The sequence below is a fragment of the Lonchura striata genome, chromosome 1A (assembly GCF_050655825.1).
Source record: "Lonchura striata isolate lonStrDom1 chromosome 1A, ASM5065582v1, whole genome shotgun sequence".
Classification (NCBI taxonomy): domain Eukaryota; kingdom Metazoa; phylum Chordata; class Aves; order Passeriformes; family Estrildidae; genus Lonchura; species Lonchura striata.
The window spans coordinates 74,786,443-74,805,000 of NC_140741.1; the positions used below are offsets into that span (position 1 = coordinate 74,786,443).

Sequence of the window (18,558 nt, forward strand, 5' to 3'; positions counted from 1 at the left end):
TAGGAGCAGATTGCTGTCTATAAAATACACACGATATAAAATCAGGATGACACACAAACATATCTCCAAAGCTGTAATTTTGTTTTCCCCTGCTGTGACAGTCTCATCTCTTATTATTTCCCGAAAATCTGGTAAAATTATAGAGATTTTTTTATCTTTCCCCCCCATCGGTTTTGAAATTTTACCTTTCTCTTAAGGAAAAACAGTGCTTCACCACCAGCTATGGTGTGTCGTGAAAGGAAGCATAATAACAGAAATCTAATTTATATTTATATTTATTTCTCTGTGTCTACACATTATATATATATAAAAGTTTATTAGCAATAAAATAGCTATTAAAATAGTAATAAAATTAGAGTAATAAGAATTTTGGACAGTGAGGATTAGGATGCTATGAGACCAAAAATAATCAAAGAATTTCGGACATCCAGATGGTTTTGGGTACTGAGCTGCCAAAACCATGCCTTGTGAAGAAAGGAATAACCCTTAAAAGCAATGTATATATTATATTAATTATGTTATGTTATGTTATGTTATGTTATATTATATTATATTATATTATATTATATTATATTATATTATATTATATTATATTATATTATATTATATTATATTATATTATATTATATTATATTATATTATATATAAATTCATATAGCTTATACATGATGCATAAATTCCTTGCAAGGGGGCTGTAACTCTTTATGTGCCCTGTCGCTTTTATCTCTGTGTGAAAAGTTTATTGATTATCTCATCCCTTTCTTGAGCTAGTTAAAAACATCTTACATCACAGTGTTTCTATTTTAACATTATGTTGTAACCTAAAACTATATTTAACACGCTACTTAAGAGAATTAATGCAGCGTAACTTTCTAGCATTGCACATATAATATTCATTTTAATATTTGCATAAATCCAATCCTTAAATACGCATTTTTCACAGGTGGGATTAATATGCAAATCGAGTTTAATAACCTGGGTTACCTTGTGATTGACCAAGAACTCTCTGGTCACCCTCTACACACTGAGTAAAGGCTTTTCCTACGCCAGAGAGGGTTTGTTTGACATTGACACATTTATAATTATTTTTATATATTATTTATTTTCGAGGCGGGAGCGAGGCCGCAGGCCGCCTCAGGGAGGCGAACTACAACTCCCAAGATGCTCCGCGGCGAGGCGGATGGAGCGGGTGCGCGCTGCCAGTGAGAACTACAATTCCCATACTGCCCCGCTGCACGCTCTGCGCTCCTATTGGCTGGCGGGACGGTTGGCGCTTCCCGTCTCCATGGCAACGCGTAAACAAATGGCGGCGGCCCGGCCGGAGCGGGGACGGCGCCCGTAGCGGACAACACACAAAGTTTGCTCCGTCTCTTTCATTGTCGCAGCTCATGGCGGGCGGCCAGCAGAGCGGCACAGGAGGCAGCCCCGGGGAGCCGCTTCCCCGTGCTGACGAGCCGCAGCCCCTCGCTGAGGGGTTCCCCGAGGAGCAGCCCCGGCCGCCGCACCGCGAGGATGAGCAGGAGGAGGACGGCGGGGAGGAAGAGCCGGAGCGCGCAGAGGTTCAGCCCGGGGCTCCGCGGGGCTTTGGGGAGGGGTGTGCGCTTGGGAGGGAACTGCGCTTTCCGCCCTCACTGTGGGTGTGGGGGAAGGACGGGCGGCGCCGCTCATTTCTGCCCTTTGTAGGTTCCTGCCATCCCTGTGGTGTCCAGGCTCCTCCTGGATTCTTCCTCCCTCTCTCTCCCTCAGCAGAAAAAAACTTTGCAGATTGTCAATCCTAACTACTAACCCAGCACTGCCAAGTGCTCCTGCCATATAAAATGAAGGATAAACTGGCACGTGTATGGCCAAATCAACCCCATTTCCTTTTTAAAGTTCCTTTTTGAGCTTCAGTAAGCCCCAACAGACACGTGTGAATTTTCTCTCCCTGCCCCGCTGAGCTTTAAATCCCAACACCACAAAATATCACCTCATGTTCTGCCTTGCGGGAATTATTCTGTGCTCTCCCTTGCTATAACGTGTAGGTCCTATGATGAAATTATTCTGTTATTTATCTTGGTCCCTGTTGGATTAAGCTCTTTTCTGACCCAGAATTGGGGCAGCTGAGAGGTGTTTTAAAAACTTTTATTCCATTTTCAGTCTCATGGGAAGGGTGAGACAACACAGATGTTATAATTCACGCCATCACAATCAGAAGCCAATTATTTCTTAATTATAATACATTATAAGTGTTTTTTGGTCTGTCACACCATGCTGTCAATGCCCTAAAGCCAAATCATCTAAAATTCCTCCTGCTGCAGTGCATCTTTCCCAGTTCTATTTCCCCAAAGGACCCAGTCTGATTTAAGGCCACCCTTTGAAACTTGTCTCAGGTTCCATTTCTGTCTGTCCCATTGCAGGGCATTTCTCAGTCAGCATTTCTCATCTCCAGGTTTGCACACAGATGCACTGTGTGAGCTTTTGTCAGGCTTTGAGAATTCTCCACAACTCCATTTCCCACATTTCCCCCTCTCTCTTGAACAGAAAACACTTCTTTGATGGCTTTGTTTATTTATTGTGTGCATAGTGAAGCACACAAGGCACTACCACTAATATTGTCACTATAAAAATCAATGTACGTAAAATTATTTTGTAAAGTCCCTTTAGTTAAGATGTAAAACTCCATATTTTAAATGACTTGTCTAGTTATGATTTATCATCTGTTTTCATTTGATTCGTCAAACCTCTTCATTTTTGAAGTGTTTTTTGGGTGGACTCTGAGTGGTCAGGCAGCTCCCTGGGTGAGCAATGCTCCTGTGGCTCCTGGGAGCTGAGGGGAATTTCTTAAACCATTATTGGCTGATTTTTCTCATTAAACCCACGCCGTGGTTCATTAGTGCCATCTGCCCAGCAGCCTCTTTGGCCAGGATTTTTCCTCTGAGGAGCAGCACCAAGCTGTTCCTGCTGAATGAGTGGAAAGTGCTCCCAGTAATGTGCATTTTGGGGTGCAGCACCCTGGTGGTGGGAAATCAGCAGCTCAGGGAATGGGACCTGTGCTTCTGATGCCCTGAGAACCTGAGCTGGAGCAGAGCTAAAGAATAAATCAGGGATTTATTAAAAGATCTCCTCCATGGATCCACCTTGGGCAGCACCAGAGCCCAGCCAGGGCTGCACCCAAATGAACCAAACTGGCCCCAAAATGAACCCAAATGAACCAAAATGGTCCCAAAATGAACCAAAATGGCCCCAAAATGAACCCAAATGAACCAAAATGGTCCCAAAATGAACCCAAATGAACCAAAATGGTCCCAAAATGCACGAGCGCTCCCGGGGCTCTCCCTGGGATCAGTTCTGCTCCATTGGCACCTTGGAGTTCATTCCCATTCCAGCTCCAGCCCATCAGTCCCACCCTGCTTGTTTTTCTCTCTCCAGCCCACGGTGTTTGTGCTCCTGGGCTGAGGTTTGGATCATTTGTCCTTGGTGCCCAGCTGGAGCAGGAATTGTTTTGTGTCCCTGCTCTGTGCACAGAGCTCACCATCCCATCATGTGTCACAGACCCACACACCAAACCAGCTCAGAATGTGAAAATAGAAAAGCTAAACCCTGAGGCCTCACTTCAGCCAGGAATGAACAAAATTAAAAATCCCATCAAAAACCTGATGCACCTTCTCAGATGGATGCAGCTGGCACGTGGCACGTTTCTGTTCAGTGTTTTGAGGGCAGGCTTCATCATTTTTCCTAAAATTCTTTTTTTCTTAGTGGGGTGGTGAAGCATTGGAAGCAGCATTTCACTGAGGACTTTTATCAACCCTGTTGCCACTTTCACCCCAGCAGCCTCTGGATTCTCCCTGGTGTGGAATCTCCCTTCCTAAATCCCCCTTAATCCATTTTTCCCTTTTTTTGGTGTTTTTTAGGCTCACTTGGAGGGGGTGTTGGATGAAGACACCGCCGCCGAGGGACTCCACACCTTCGGCCGCTCGGCCCTTGGCACTGAATATGTTTATCTCCATCTGTCACTTCCTGTAAGTACCAGCAAAAAAAATCAGTTTATTGCACTCTCCTGCGCAAATATTTCCTTTTTTTCAACAGCAAATAGCTGCCCTATTTGAAAAATAAAATGGCCAATGTGAAAAAAATGTCAAGAGGTAAATTTTTGTTGTTGCCTCTTCCATGGGCAGGGTTTTTGATAAGACTCAGTGGTTCCTGCTGACTGCCAGAGTGAAGGGGTGGGTTTTTTTTTTATCAGCACTGAGATTTTTGATTTTTAATTATTTTTATTACTTTTTCCTTATCCAGGCCTCAGGTGTGAAAAATGTGTCTTCCTCCTTGAGTCAGCTGGAGGAAAAAAAAAAATGTGTAAAACACCCAGAAATGCTGAATTCAGGAGGTTGAAGTGGTTGTGTCTTTTCAAAGCTCTCTGCTGTCCCTCCCTTTTTTTCCCCTGGTGTTTTTCCTGACTGCAGCTCTCTTTTTGTTGTTCCAAAATTATTTTTTTTTTTTGGCATTTTCTCCATTTCTGGCTGCTCCACCATCACTTTCTGTAGATGTCACCTCGTCCTGCTGCAGCTGGAGGGACCTTGGGGCACCTTTCCCCAGCTGAGCTGAGTTATTAACCAATTATCAAAATTATAATTACAATCCCCTTCCTTTCCTTTTTGCAGGGTCGTGGGTTGAGGGACATCAGCATTCTCTCTGGCTACATCCACCTGCAGAAAATGGAGCTTTCCTCCAATAAAATTAATGGTATGGAGTAAATAAACTACAAATTCCTGCCTTGTGAAGCACTTTCAGATGAGAAATGCACTGGACCACGGAGTTTTAGTGTGCCAAAGGCTGGCTGACATTTTAGTGGTGTCAAACCTCGCCCAAAACGTTTGATTTCCTCCAAAATGCCCCAAATTCCAGGGCCCATTAAGACCCGCAGATGTTTATCGGTGAGGAGGTGGAGTTTAAACCTCACTTTGTTCCCCGGAGAGAAAATCCCAGCAGAAATGTCAAGGTGAAGCTGCGGATTCTGCAGGCAGCGGAATATTCCAGTTCCGCTTTGCTTTGGTTTTCCCCTTTGGTTTTCCACGGGTGACAAAAGGTTAAAAAAAAAAAAAAAATTGCATTTTTTTACATTTAGAAAAGTGCCAAATGGGGAGTGGGATGAACTCCAGCAGCTGCTCCTTCCCTCTCACTCATTATTTTATTTTTTTTAATTGAACATCAAGTGGAATAAGCTGTGGTGGGGCGACCTCATTATTTCAGTTGAGCTGGAGTCCAAGGGTACAGCAGCTCCTCTCCCTGCTCATTTTAATAAGAGATTTTTATTTTATTTTATTTTATTTTATTTTATTTTATTTTATTTTATTTTATTTCATTCATTTTATTTATTTTATTTTATTTATTTTATTTTATTTTATTTATTTTATTTTATTATTTTATTTTATTTTATTTTATTTTATTTTATTTTTATTTAATTTATTTTAATTTAATTTTATTTTATTTTCTGTGGAGGCCAGCCATGAACAGAGCAGGGATTTTTCCATAGCAACCTCTCATTTCCTCCTCACTCGTGGCATAAATGCTTTTCTCCACTAATTGATTGAATCTGTCATTCTGGAGGTGGATGGAATAGAGAAATTAATTCTTGCTTAAAGGAAGTCAGCTGGCATAATGAAAATTAAATGTCCAACTTGGATATTTATTCTTTGACGTTGATAAATCTATTTTTTTTTTCCTTTAGGAGAAGGTGTTAATAGATCTGATTTCTGCATTTTAGGCATCACTTTCTGAATTATGCCAATATATAATTATATATTATAACATATATTTTATTATATGGTTATATATATTATAATATAATATAAATATATTATATTATTATATACAATGATATAATGTATATTATAGAATTTATAATAATTAAAATAATATATAATATAATATAATATAATATAATATAATATAATATAATATAATATAATATAATATAATATAATATAATATAATATAATATAATATAATATAATATAATATATATACTTTTATAATACATATTATAGATTAAATACTTTATTTTATCTATTTTATATATTTACTTATATATTCATATTAAATATATATTTTAATATAAGTATGTAAATTGTATATTATCTATTTATATAATGTAGATATATTCTACATTATGTATAATATATACCTTAAATGCATTCTTTATATCTTTAATATATATTAAATATTATATCTATTAGATGTATTATATCTATTATATATAATAGATATTCTATTTTTATATATTAAATATATATTTAAATATATTTATATATTAAATATTTCTGACTGTGCAGCTCCAAATTGACTCTTAATTGTCCCAGGATGTTAATTAGCACATTTTGCTGTGATGATCTTTGCAGGATTTTTTTAATTTCATTTTATTTATTTCTAGATCTTTCCTGTATCAGTCACATGCCTTATTTAGTAGAGCTGGATGTCTCCAAAAATCAACTGACCACATATTTCGATTTTAAACCACCTAAAAACCTCAAGGTAAGTCTGAAAAAAAACCCCAAACCAACATTTTAAAGTCTTAAATTCAAAACCATTTTCTGAATCGAAGTTAGATCTATTTGAGCGTAGGCAAAATTCAATTTTTATTCCTTTTTAATTCTTCTTTCTCACCTCAATTCACATTTTTAGTTTCCAAATGTTCGGGTCTGTCTTTTATTTATATTTATGTGAATTTTATTTCTATTTTTATTAATTTATTTGTGTTTTTTTTACTGATTTTATTTTCTTCCACCCTGAACCCCTGCATGTGATGGGGAGGTGGAACAAACTCCCAGCCAGAGTAAGTGCTGAAGAAATAACCCCAAATTCCTCTTTTTATTTTTTTTTCCTTTAGGAAGTAGATTTTTCACACAATCAAATCCAAAAAATGAGAGATCTGTCAGCATACCACTCACTTACCAAACTCCTGCTGGATTGTATCCTTTGGGCAATCTTGAATGGGAGAAAAATTGATTTTTTTTTTACTATTTCTTCAAACAAATATCTGTTTTCTTTGTATTTTCCCCTTCATGTCCTTAGAACTGAGATGAAATTGTAATTCTGACACTGAGCTTAATTTACTTAAGCACTGGCGGTGTTAAAAGTGGGAATATTTGGGGGATTTTCCTGCTAGAGTAACACAAAAACTCCTTTTTGTGCCATGGAAAAGTGAAAAGGGGAGGTTTCCCTTACAGAGGTAATTAATAATAATAATAATAATAATAATAATAATAATAATAATAATAATAATAATAATAATAATAATAATAATAATAAATTAACAATAAAATAATAATAATAGTAATAATAGTAATAATAATAATAATAATAATAATAATAATAATAAATTGGATTTGGATCTGTTGTCAAAGGTTCTTTACTGGGGGAATTTGAGGAGTTGTGTTAATGCTGAAGTTTCCCGAGAGGAATTCTAATGACTTGTACTGCTGGTTTTAACTGTAGTGTTCATTTAAAATACAATTTCTCCTCTCAGGACAGATGGCCAGGGCACAACAGGTATAATTGAAACTTAAATAAAATTATAGAAATTTATTTATAAAATAAGATTTATAAAATTGTAACTCGAATAATATCTGTAGGAGCAGTGGGATTTAAACCCCTTCAGGAGAAATCCCTTCCTGCCCAGCCCATAAACCCAATTTGTTAATTGATCCTCTAATTAGTGCTCAGGTTTTGTGTTTGGCTGTGGCCAGCACATTTCTCTCCCTCTCAGGATTTTTCATAGAGGAGCACAGAGGGAAGAAAGAGAAAACAATTTCTATTCCTGCTCCTTGTTTTTCCCATATGGAATGTGGTTGGAAAATTGTTTCCCTGGGGTGATGCTTGGTTGCATGCTGGTGAGGATTGAGGAGCACAGAGAGAAGGAAAACAATTTTTATTTCTGCTCCTTGTTTTCCCATGTGGGATGAGGTTGGAAAATTGTTTCCCTGGGGTGATGCTGGGTTGGATTCTGGTGAGGATTGAGGAGCACAGAGAGAATGAAGAGAAAACAATAGAAAACAATTTCTATTTCTGTTCCTTGTCTTTCCCATGTGGGATGAGGTTGGGGTGATGCTGGATTGGGTTCTGGTGAGGATTGAGGAGCACAGAGAGAAGGAAGAGAAAACAATTTTTATTTCTGCTCCTTGTTTTCCCATGTGGGATGAGGTTGGAGAATCGTTTCCCTGGGGTGATGCTGGGTTGGGTTCTGGTGAGGATTGAGGAGCACAGAGAAAAGGAAAACAATTTTTATTTCTGCTCCTTGTCTTCCCATGTGGGATGAGGTTGAAGAATCGTTTCCCTGGGGTGATGCTGGGTTGGGTGCTCGTGAGGATTGAGGAGCACAGAGGGAAGGAAGAGAAAACAATTTTTATTTCTGCTCCTTGCTTTTCCCATGTGGGATGAGGTTGGGGTGATGCTGGATTGGGTTCTGGTGAGGATTGAGGAGCACAGAGAGAAGGAAAACAATTTCTATTTCTGCTCCTTGTTTTCCCATGTGGGATGAGGTTGGAGAATCGTTTCCCTGGGGTGATGCTGGGTTGGATTCTGGTGAGGATTGAGGAGCACAGAGAGAAGGAAAACAATTTTTATTTCTGCTCCTTGTTTTCCCATGTGGGATGAGGTTGGAGAATCGTTTCCCTGGGGTGATGCTGGGCTGGGTTCTGGTGAGGATTGAGGAGCACAGAGAGAAGAAAGAGAAAACAATTTCTATTTCTGTTCCTTGTCTTTCCCATGTGGGATGAGGTTGGGGTGATGCTGGGTTGGGTTCTGGTGAGGATTGAGGAGCACAGAGGGAAGAAAGAGAAAACAATTTCTATTTCTGCTCCTTGTTTTCCCATGTGGGATGAGGTTGGAGAATCGTTTCCCTGGGGTGATGCTGGGTTGGGTTCTGGTGAGGATTGAGGAGCACAGAGAGAAGGAAAACAATTTCTATTTCTGCTCCTTGCTTTTCCCATGTGGGATGAGGTTGAAGAATCGTTTCCCTGGGGTGATGCTGGGTTGGGTGCTGGTGAGGATTGAGGAGCACAGAGGGAAGGAAGAGAAAACAATTTCTATTTCTGCTCCTTGCTTTTCCCATGTGGGATGAGGTTGGGGTGATGCTGGGTTGGGTTCTGGTGAGGATTGAGTTGATGGCCAATCCAACCCACCTGGGGCTGGGCTGGAGAGGGCCACCGGTTGGGAGTGAGTTAGAAAGGCAGGATTATAGCTTAGTATCTCCTTGAAGTAGCACGTGGAGGCGTTCTTCGGCGCGCGTTTCCACGAGCAGCGGATTTTCCCTGAAAGGCAGACAACGGCATCGAGGAGCCGCGGGGGCTGGAGCGCTGCCGCGGGCTGGCCCGCCTGGGGCTGGCCCACAACCGGCTGGGCGCCGCGCGCGGCCTGCAGAGCCCGGCCCTGAGGGAGCTGGACCTGGTGAGGGGCGCCGACACGTTCTGCTCGATTATCGGGCACGGGAGGGCCAGGGCGCCATTTGTTAATGGGCCACTGCCCGCTTTGGAGTTACATTGCTATAGGCGGCTTATCATGTGTGATAATATACTTTATATACTCTTTATAATGTATACGGGTGTACTTTATAGTTGTGTCCTGGTTTATAATATATACGGGTGTACTTTATAATTGTGTCCTGGTTTATAATATATACGGGTGTACTTTGTATAATTATATACCTTTTTCATATATAATTATATACTATATAATTATATAAGTATATACTCTTTATAATATATGTGTGTACTTTATAATTGTGTCCTGTTTTATAACATATAATTGTATACTTTCTAACAGTATAATTATATACTTTTTATCATATATAATTATATACTTTATAATTATATAAGTATATACTCTTTATAATATATGTGTGTACTTTATAATTGTGTCCTGGTTTATAATATATAATTGTGTACTTTGTATAATTATATACTTTTTATCATATATAATTATATACTTTATAATTATATAAGTATATACTCTTTATAATATATAAGGGTGTACTTTATAATTGTGTCCTGTTTTATAATATATAATTGTATACTTTATAATTGTATAATTATATACTTTTTATAATATATAATAATATATTTATATACTTTTAAAATATATAGTTATATAATTTATAATCATATACATTTTATAATATATAATTATGTCCTTTATAATTATATAATTATATACCTTTTTATAATATATAATTATATACTTTATAATTATATAAGTATATACTCTTTATAATATGTAGTTGTGTACTTTATAATTGTGTCCTTTTTATAATATATAATTGTGTACTTTATAATTGTATAATTATATACTTTTTATCATATATAGTTATATACTTTATAATTATATAAGTATATACTCTTTAAAATATATGTGTACTTTATAATTGTGTCCTGTTTTATAATATATAATTGTGTACTTTATAACTGTATAATTATGTACTTTTTATCATATATAATTATATACTTTATAATTATATAAGTATATACTCTTTATAATGTATAAGTGTGTACTTTATAATTGTGTCCTGGTTTATAATATATACGGGTGTATTTTATATAATTATATACTTTTTATCATATATAATTATATACTTTATAATTATATAAGTATATACTCTTTATAATATATGTGTGTACTTTATAATTGTGTCCGGTTTTATAATATATAATTGTGTACTTTATAATTATATAATTATATACTTTTTATAATATATAATTATATACTTTATAATTATATAAGTATATACTCTTTATAATATATACGTGTGTACTTTATAATTGTGTCCGGTTTTATAATATATAATTGTGTACTTTATAATTATATAATTATATACTTTTTATAATATATAATTATATAAGTATATACTCTTTATAATATATAAGGGTGTACTTTATAATTCTGTCCTGGTTTATAATATATAATTATATACTTTATAATTGTATAATTATATACTTTTTATAATATATAACAATATATTTATGTACTTTTTAAAATATATAGTTATATAATTTATAATAATATACATTTTATAATATATAATTATGTCCTTTATAATTATATAATTATATACCTTTTTATAATATATAATTATATACTTTATAATTATATAAGTATATACTCTTTATAATATGTAGTTGTGTACTTTATAATTGTGTCCTTTTTTATAATATATAATTGTGTACTTTATAATTGTATAATTATATATTTTTTATCATATATAATTATATGCTTTATAATTATATAAGTATATACTCTTTATAATATATAAGTGTGTACTTTATAATTGTATAATTATATACTTTTTATAATATATAATAATATATTTATATACTTTTTAAATATATAGTTATATAATTTATAATCATATACATTTTATAATATAAAATTATGTCCTTTATAATTATATAATTATATACTTTTTATAATATATAATTATATACTATATCATTATATAATTATATCCTTTTTTATAATATATAATTATATACTTTATAATGATATCCTTTTTTATAATATATAGTTATATCTTAAAATTATATACTTTTTATAACATATAATTATGTCCTTTATAATTATATAATTATATACTTTTTTATAATATATAATTATATACTATATCATTATATAATTATATACTTTACAATTATATCATTATATACTTTTTATAATATATAATAATGTACTTTATAATTGTATAATTATATACTTTTTATAATATATAATTATATACTTTATAATTATAGAATTATATACTTATTTATAATATATGATTATATGCTTTTTTGTAATATATAATTACATACTTTATAATATATAATTATATAATTTATAATTATATATTTTTATAATATATAATTATATACTTTATGTATATTATATCTTTTTTTTATTTTCTATTTTATATAAAATATATATGTATATATACATTATATTTTATCTATTTATATAATGTAGCTATATTATACATAATACATATATTATAAGCATTCTGTATATTACATGCTTTCTATATATTATATACATTCTTTATATCTATATATTTAATAGATATTAATATAATACCTATTATATCTATTATATAAAATAGATATTCTATTTAAATATTAAATATAATATCTATTATATAAGATAGATATTATATTTATATATTAAATATATATATTTCTATATATGTATATACATTATATGTATTATCTATGTATATAAAGTAGATATATTATACATTCTATATAATATATGCATTCTATATATCTCTATTTATAATATACATAAATATCTATTATATATTATATAGATCTTATATTTATATATATGAAATATAAATATTTCTATATATTTATATACATTCTATATATTATTTATATAATGTAGATATATTATACATTCTATATATTATCTACATTATATACATTCCATATATGATGTGCATTCTATATATTCTATACATTCTATAGAATATAGCTCTCTATATAATATATATGAAATATAATACCTATTATATCTATTATATATAATAGATATAATCTATATTATTAGCTTATAATAATTTTTCCTAAATTAAATAGATTACAATAATTTTTAATAATTTATAATAATTTTTAAATTTTACTTTAATACAATTTTAAGTAAATGCAATAAATATAGCAATATTTTATACATTTATATATGTATTTATATTATTGATATCATTGTAATAAATTATATATATTCTTATAATATTTTTATAAATTTCATAAGCATGAAAATAATTACATAACAGATTATCAGAAACAGCTGCAATACTATAGAATTTTTTCAATTATTAATACAAATGTTGCACAGGAACACAACCCAAACCTGTTTTTAATGCAATCCAGAGGCTCCAGAGGCAACAGGCTGCTTTGAAACCGCTTTTATTTGGTGAGAAAAAGTTAAATATTTAATTGGACTTTAACAATAATTCCCAAAAATCCCATACAGATCTCCTATTGGCTACGTTAATTTTAAGCACCCACGTCAATATTTGAAGTGAACAAATCCCTTATCAGGAATAAAAATATTCTTTTCCAATCCTTTTAAAAAAAATTTAAAGGTTTTTTTTTCTGTAAAATACAGAAAATCCCAACTCGGATTGGCCTTTGGCTGCTGCGGTATTCAGGGGAGGTGTTCACATTTCACCTGTTTTGAATAATATATTCAAATAATGTTAATAAAATTATAATTCATTTTATATGAAATATATAGTATTTCATATATAATGGAATTATAAGATCGTATAATGGTATTATAGATGGTATTGTATGATACCTCTGGCAGCTCTGAGTGGCAATAAATTGGATTTTTTCTCATTTTGATTAACTCACATTGGCCAAATCCCATCAAAATGTCCTCAAAGGATCTCCAGGACTCTGAGGATCTTTTTTCTAAATATTTTGAAGCTTTTTCTCTCCAAATTTCATCCACAGCAAGTCCCTCCACCGTTATTGCCTTGATTTCCTGGTTTATTTAAAGATCTAAACAGGAATTCCCTTGGGAATCTGCTGACTCCAAAATTGGGAAATAATTAAATCTTATTAAATATGAACCTGTTCCTCATTTGGGGTTCTTAGGTGATGATATCATTTTTAATTAGCCACGTGGAAATTTATGGAAAGAGATTTTATCCGAGCATTTTCTTTAAAAAATTAGAATTAATTAGAATAAAATGCACTTCATTTTATTGTTGTTATTTTTGTCCCCTCTCCTCCCAGTGATTCTGCTTTCTCTCCCCTTGAGCTTTTTAGGTTGAAAAGAGTAGAAAGTTCTGAAGTTTGGGAGGAAGATTTCAAAACCTGCCAATTCTCCCTTGCTGTACCAAAAATCCCTTTATTCCACTCATGTATAGAAAGAAAAAAAAAAAGATAAATAAGAAGCACAGCTCTAATGATCTGGACCCTTTGGAATTTTCTACTTTTAAAGGATCTATCCCCAAATCTCTGTTGTCCACAGAATGATATTGATAATATAAATAAATATATAAACACATTACATATTAGCAATATTTACTATATTTGCTTAAAAATAGTATTAAAATATAATTTTAAAATTATTATAAATTATTAAAATTATTACAATCTACTTAATTTGTTTAAAAATTATTATAAGCTAATAATATATATAAAATATCCATTATATAGAATAGATATTATATTTAATCTATATTATATCTAGTGATACATTATATAGAATGTATATAGTATATAGAATGCATATAATATATAGAATGTATATCATATATAGAATGCATATAATATATAGAATGCATATAATGCCCATATTATACATAATGTATAATATATCTTTGTTATATAAATGAATAATATATAGAATGTATTTACATATATACATATTTTCTGTACCTGATTAACCAGAGGTCTAACGAAGCTCGGGAGCAGCCTCCATGCTATTAATAACCTAATTAAACATTTAAAAGTCAGGAAAAATGTCAAGGACAGGCAAGTGGATTAACACGAGAGTCAGCTGGTTTATTTATTTCTACAGTTCCTAAATATTTATTAACAGGAGATGAGGCTTCCAAGCTTTTAGCACAAGGTGAGGCTGACGGGAAAATAAAATTCCCAAGGTTACGGAGGAAGAATCCGGCGGAGAAACCATCAGGGAATGTGTGGGCCAGGGATGAGCAGGGATTTGTTATTCCTGCTTGGAGTTTGTGGCAGCAATGGGGCTCTGATGGGTGAGGCCCTGAGGAACGAAACCATCCGGAGGCCACTTGGAAAAAACTTCCCAAAACTTTGGGGCGTTTCGTGTGGGAAAGTCCGGAAGGATTTACGGGAAAATTGGGTTTTTTAAATTATTTTGAACATTCCTGTGCTGTTGCTGGCAGGGAATGGAGCCTTCGCTTGATGTGCGTTAATACAGATTTATGGATTCCAGAGAGGTTTTGGTAATCGGAGAATCAGGGAATCATGGAATGGTTTGGGTTGGAAGGGACCTGAAATCCCACCCAGTGCCACCCTGCCATGGCAGGGACAGCTCCCACTGTCCCCATGTCCAGCCTGGCCTGGGACATTCCAGGATCCAGGGGCAGCCCCAGCCCAGCCAGGAATTCCTCATTCCCAAAATCCCACCCCAAGCTCCCTTTCCAGGGAATTCCCTCCATTCCCAGCTCTCCCAGCCTGGCATTGGATCCATCCCCACCCCGACTCTGCTCCAGGAAAGAATTTTGGGATCCGGGGGTTTCACTGGGAATCTCAGGTCTCCCTTCCCTTTTCCATCCCCAACTTCCATAAAAATCCCTCGGGATGTATTCTGGTCCTCCTTGATCCCAGAATCCTGGAATGGTTTGGGTGGGAAGGGACCTCAAATCCCATCCCATTCCAATCCCACCATCCCAGGCTGCTCCAGCCTTTCCTTGGACATTCCAGGGATCCAGGGGCAGTCCCAGCTGCTCTGGCAATCCCAGCCCAGCCAGGAATTCCTCATTCCCAAGATCCCATCCCTGGCTGCCCTCTGGCAGTGGGAGCCATTCCCTGGGTCCTGTCCCTCCAGGCTTTTCCCAAATTTCAGCTCTCCTGGAGCCCCTTCAGGGCCTGGAATGTGCTGGAAGCTCTCCCTGGATCCTTCTCCTCTCCAGGGGAACATTCCCAACCCTCAGCCTGTCTCCTCTCCATCCTACCTTAATTTTTTCCATTATTTATTCTGTAATCACAAGTGTAAATAGAGCCATGATTACCGAGGGAAATTCAATGTATTTATGTATATATATTCCATAATTTTCCATGCATCTCTGTGTTCTAAATTTTGAGCTGGATGGTGACAAGAGCGTTCTTGGGCCAATATCAGCTTTTAAAAAATGTTCGAGCTCTTTTTGTTGCTGTTCCCTCTTCAAGGTGATCAAGAGAGAGTTGATTCCCTTTTTCCATGAGGAGGAATGTGACATATCAGGATGTGCATGAGGCTATCTGTGACAGGATTCTCCATGAGAAAGGATCCTCAAATCCAACAAATAACTTCATTTTTCCCCTCAGGAATGTTGTTTTCCATAGAGGTTTATCAGCAGGAATGCAACAGATCAGGCTGTGCATGAGGCTAATGCATAAATGTCTATTTTTTACAGGTTTCTCCCTGACAAAAAAAATCCTCAAATCCAACAAATAACTCTTTTTTTTTTTCCCCTCAGGAATTTTATTTTTCGTGGAGGTTTATTTGCAGTTTCTCTGCTTTCCTTCTTTTTCCTAGAGCTTTAACCAGATTGAGAAGGTGGATGGGCTGAAGGGTTTGAAATCTCTGCGGAGGGTGGATCTGTCCAACAATAAAATCAAGAGTCTGCAAGGCTTGGAGGGACACGAGCTGCTGGAGGTGATCAACCTGGAGAACAACCAGGTACCACACTGAGCTCAATTCTTTTAACAGCACAGAATATTTTCATTTTTTTTAACACTCAGCTCCTTGAAGGGCTCCAAAAATCCTCCGGCACTGCAAGAAATGAATAGTAGAAAAGCTGAGATCTTTCCTTTTGGTGTTTTCCACGTTGATTCCTGGTTTCATATCTGAGGTGGCTTCCTCTTCACTCAGCTCCCACTTTAGTGCTCTCACACGTGAGAATTTACAGTGCTCCCCTGGCTGGGCCAGGCAGGGATGAATTTGCAGATTTTCCACCTCGATTATTCCAGAGGATTTTTATTTACACCACCAGGCCTCGGGGGGGGTTGTTAATATCTCTCAGCCCAATTTTGTGAGCACAGATTCTTCTGAGCTCTCAGCTGGAAACTCCCTGCGAGGCAGAACTGCAAGAGCTCTGTTAAAAAGTGGATTTTGTTATGCAGCATCATTTTCTGTACTGGAAATACAATGGCACCATCCAACTCTTTTGAATTCTGAATGCCAAACCAAATATTCACAATCATTTTCATATTGATCTCCCAGCATCGTTAACTGAAGAGAAAAATCAATTCACGAATCACTTTGACATCAAAGACATGTGGGAAAAAAAGATAATTTAAGAAAACAAAAATATAAAGCAGCAGTGGAACATTTTCTGTCATTTTTCCCTCCTTGCAAGAGGATTTAATTCAAATCTTTTTCTGCCTGTGTTCAGGCTGAGATTTAAAGGTACCTCAATTGCAGCAGACAGGAAACTCTCTAATGATGAGGTTATTATTAACATTAATAACACCACTTCCATTGCCTTATTTCTTTTCCACTGTTCTTTACAGCACGTAAAAACTCTTCATTTTACCTCATCAAAACTTGCCTCTTTGAATGATGTCATTGCAACTGTTTAATGATTCCTTCTTTAATAATTTAAAGGGGAGTTTTAATTAATTAACACATGGAGTTACTTCAGCTCAAGACCACTCAGAATGATCTTAAATTCTTGGGGTTTTTTTTAAAAAAATGGGGACAACAGATTCAGCTGCAAATGTGTCTCTTGTAAACATTCAGTGATTTTCAACTGTTGGTGGCTGGAATTCTGGGATTTATTTAAGAAATCCACACAGATCACATTTAACTTCATCAAAACTGTCCTGGGCAGGATTATTCTGATCTCAGAGGGAGTTTTGAGTAGGCTGTGGGTGAGGTTTATGTTTTTAGAGACTTTAAAAGGATTGGGTAGGAATTAGGAAAATCTGGAGGCTTTTAGGTTCAGTTGGGTTTCCAGGATTTAAAAGGGGCTATGAGGGAGATGGAGAGAGGCTTTTTACATGGAAAAAAAAAAAAAAAAAAACAGAAAAAGGGAGTGGTTCTACACTAAAAGAGGAGAGGTTTCAATTGGATTTGGGAATGAGGAATTCCTGGCTGGGCTGGGATTGCCAGAGCAGCTGGGGCTGCCCCTGGATCCCTGCAATGTCCCAGGAAGGACTGGAGCACCCTGAGATCATGGCAGGTGTTCCTGGAATGAGCTTGGAGGTCCCTTCCCACCCAAACTGGTCCAGGATTCTGGGATTTGGGACACTCAGGATCCATCCCGAGGGATTTTTATGGAAAATGGGGATAGAAAAGAGAGGGAAAGGGAAGGGAGACCCTTCATGGTTTCCTGAGATTCCAAGTGAAGCCCCTGGGTCCATGAATTTCTTGGAGAGGAGATGGATCCAGTGTCAGGCTGGGAGAGCTGGGAATGTTCCCCTGGAGGAGGGAAGGATCCAGGGAGAGCTTCCAGCACATTCCAGGGCCTGAAGGGGCTCCAGGAGAGCTGAAATTTGGGAAAAGCCTGGAGGGACAGGACCCAGGGAATGGCTCCCACTGCCAGAGGGCAGCCAGGGATGGGAGATTGGGAATGAGGAATTCCTGGCTGGGCTGGGATTGCCAGAGCAGCTGGGGCTGCCCCTGGATCCCTGCAATGTCCCAGGAAAGGCTGGAGCAGCCTGGGATGGTGGGATTGGAACGGGATGGGCTTTGAGGTCCCTTCCCACCCAACCCATTCCACGGTGATTCTCTGGATCCATCTTCCAGCAGAAATCCCGGCTGGTTGGGGCCACACAAACCCCAATAAGCGAGTGCCCAGCTTTCCTTTGTGCACAGCTGACACCCCAAATAGGCTCTGGACCCCCTGATTGATCCCTCTGGACA

At 35.7% G+C, this 18,558-nt stretch overlaps 1 protein-coding gene across 3 annotated transcripts in view; it reads left to right on the forward strand.

Annotated features, from left to right (window-relative positions):
- Positions 1-1,262: 1,262 nt before the first annotated feature.
- Positions 1,263-18,558, forward strand: part of LRGUK (leucine rich repeats and guanylate kinase domain containing) — a 55,287-nt gene continuing 37,991 nt past the window's right edge. Inside the window, exons 1-7 of one of the 3 annotated variants that reach the window (XM_085568767.1) lie at positions 1,263-1,559; positions 3,891-3,998; positions 4,638-4,719; positions 6,407-6,507; positions 6,863-6,944; positions 9,296-9,420; positions 16,228-16,371. In XM_085568767.1, coding sequence (XP_085424893.1) covers positions 1,389-1,559; positions 3,891-3,998; positions 4,638-4,719; positions 6,407-6,507; positions 6,863-6,944; positions 9,296-9,420; positions 16,228-16,371 — 813 coding nt within the window. In that variant the 5' untranslated portion in view covers positions 1,263-1,388. The other 2 variants (XM_085568768.1, XM_085568769.1) reach the window with 2 other exon arrangements.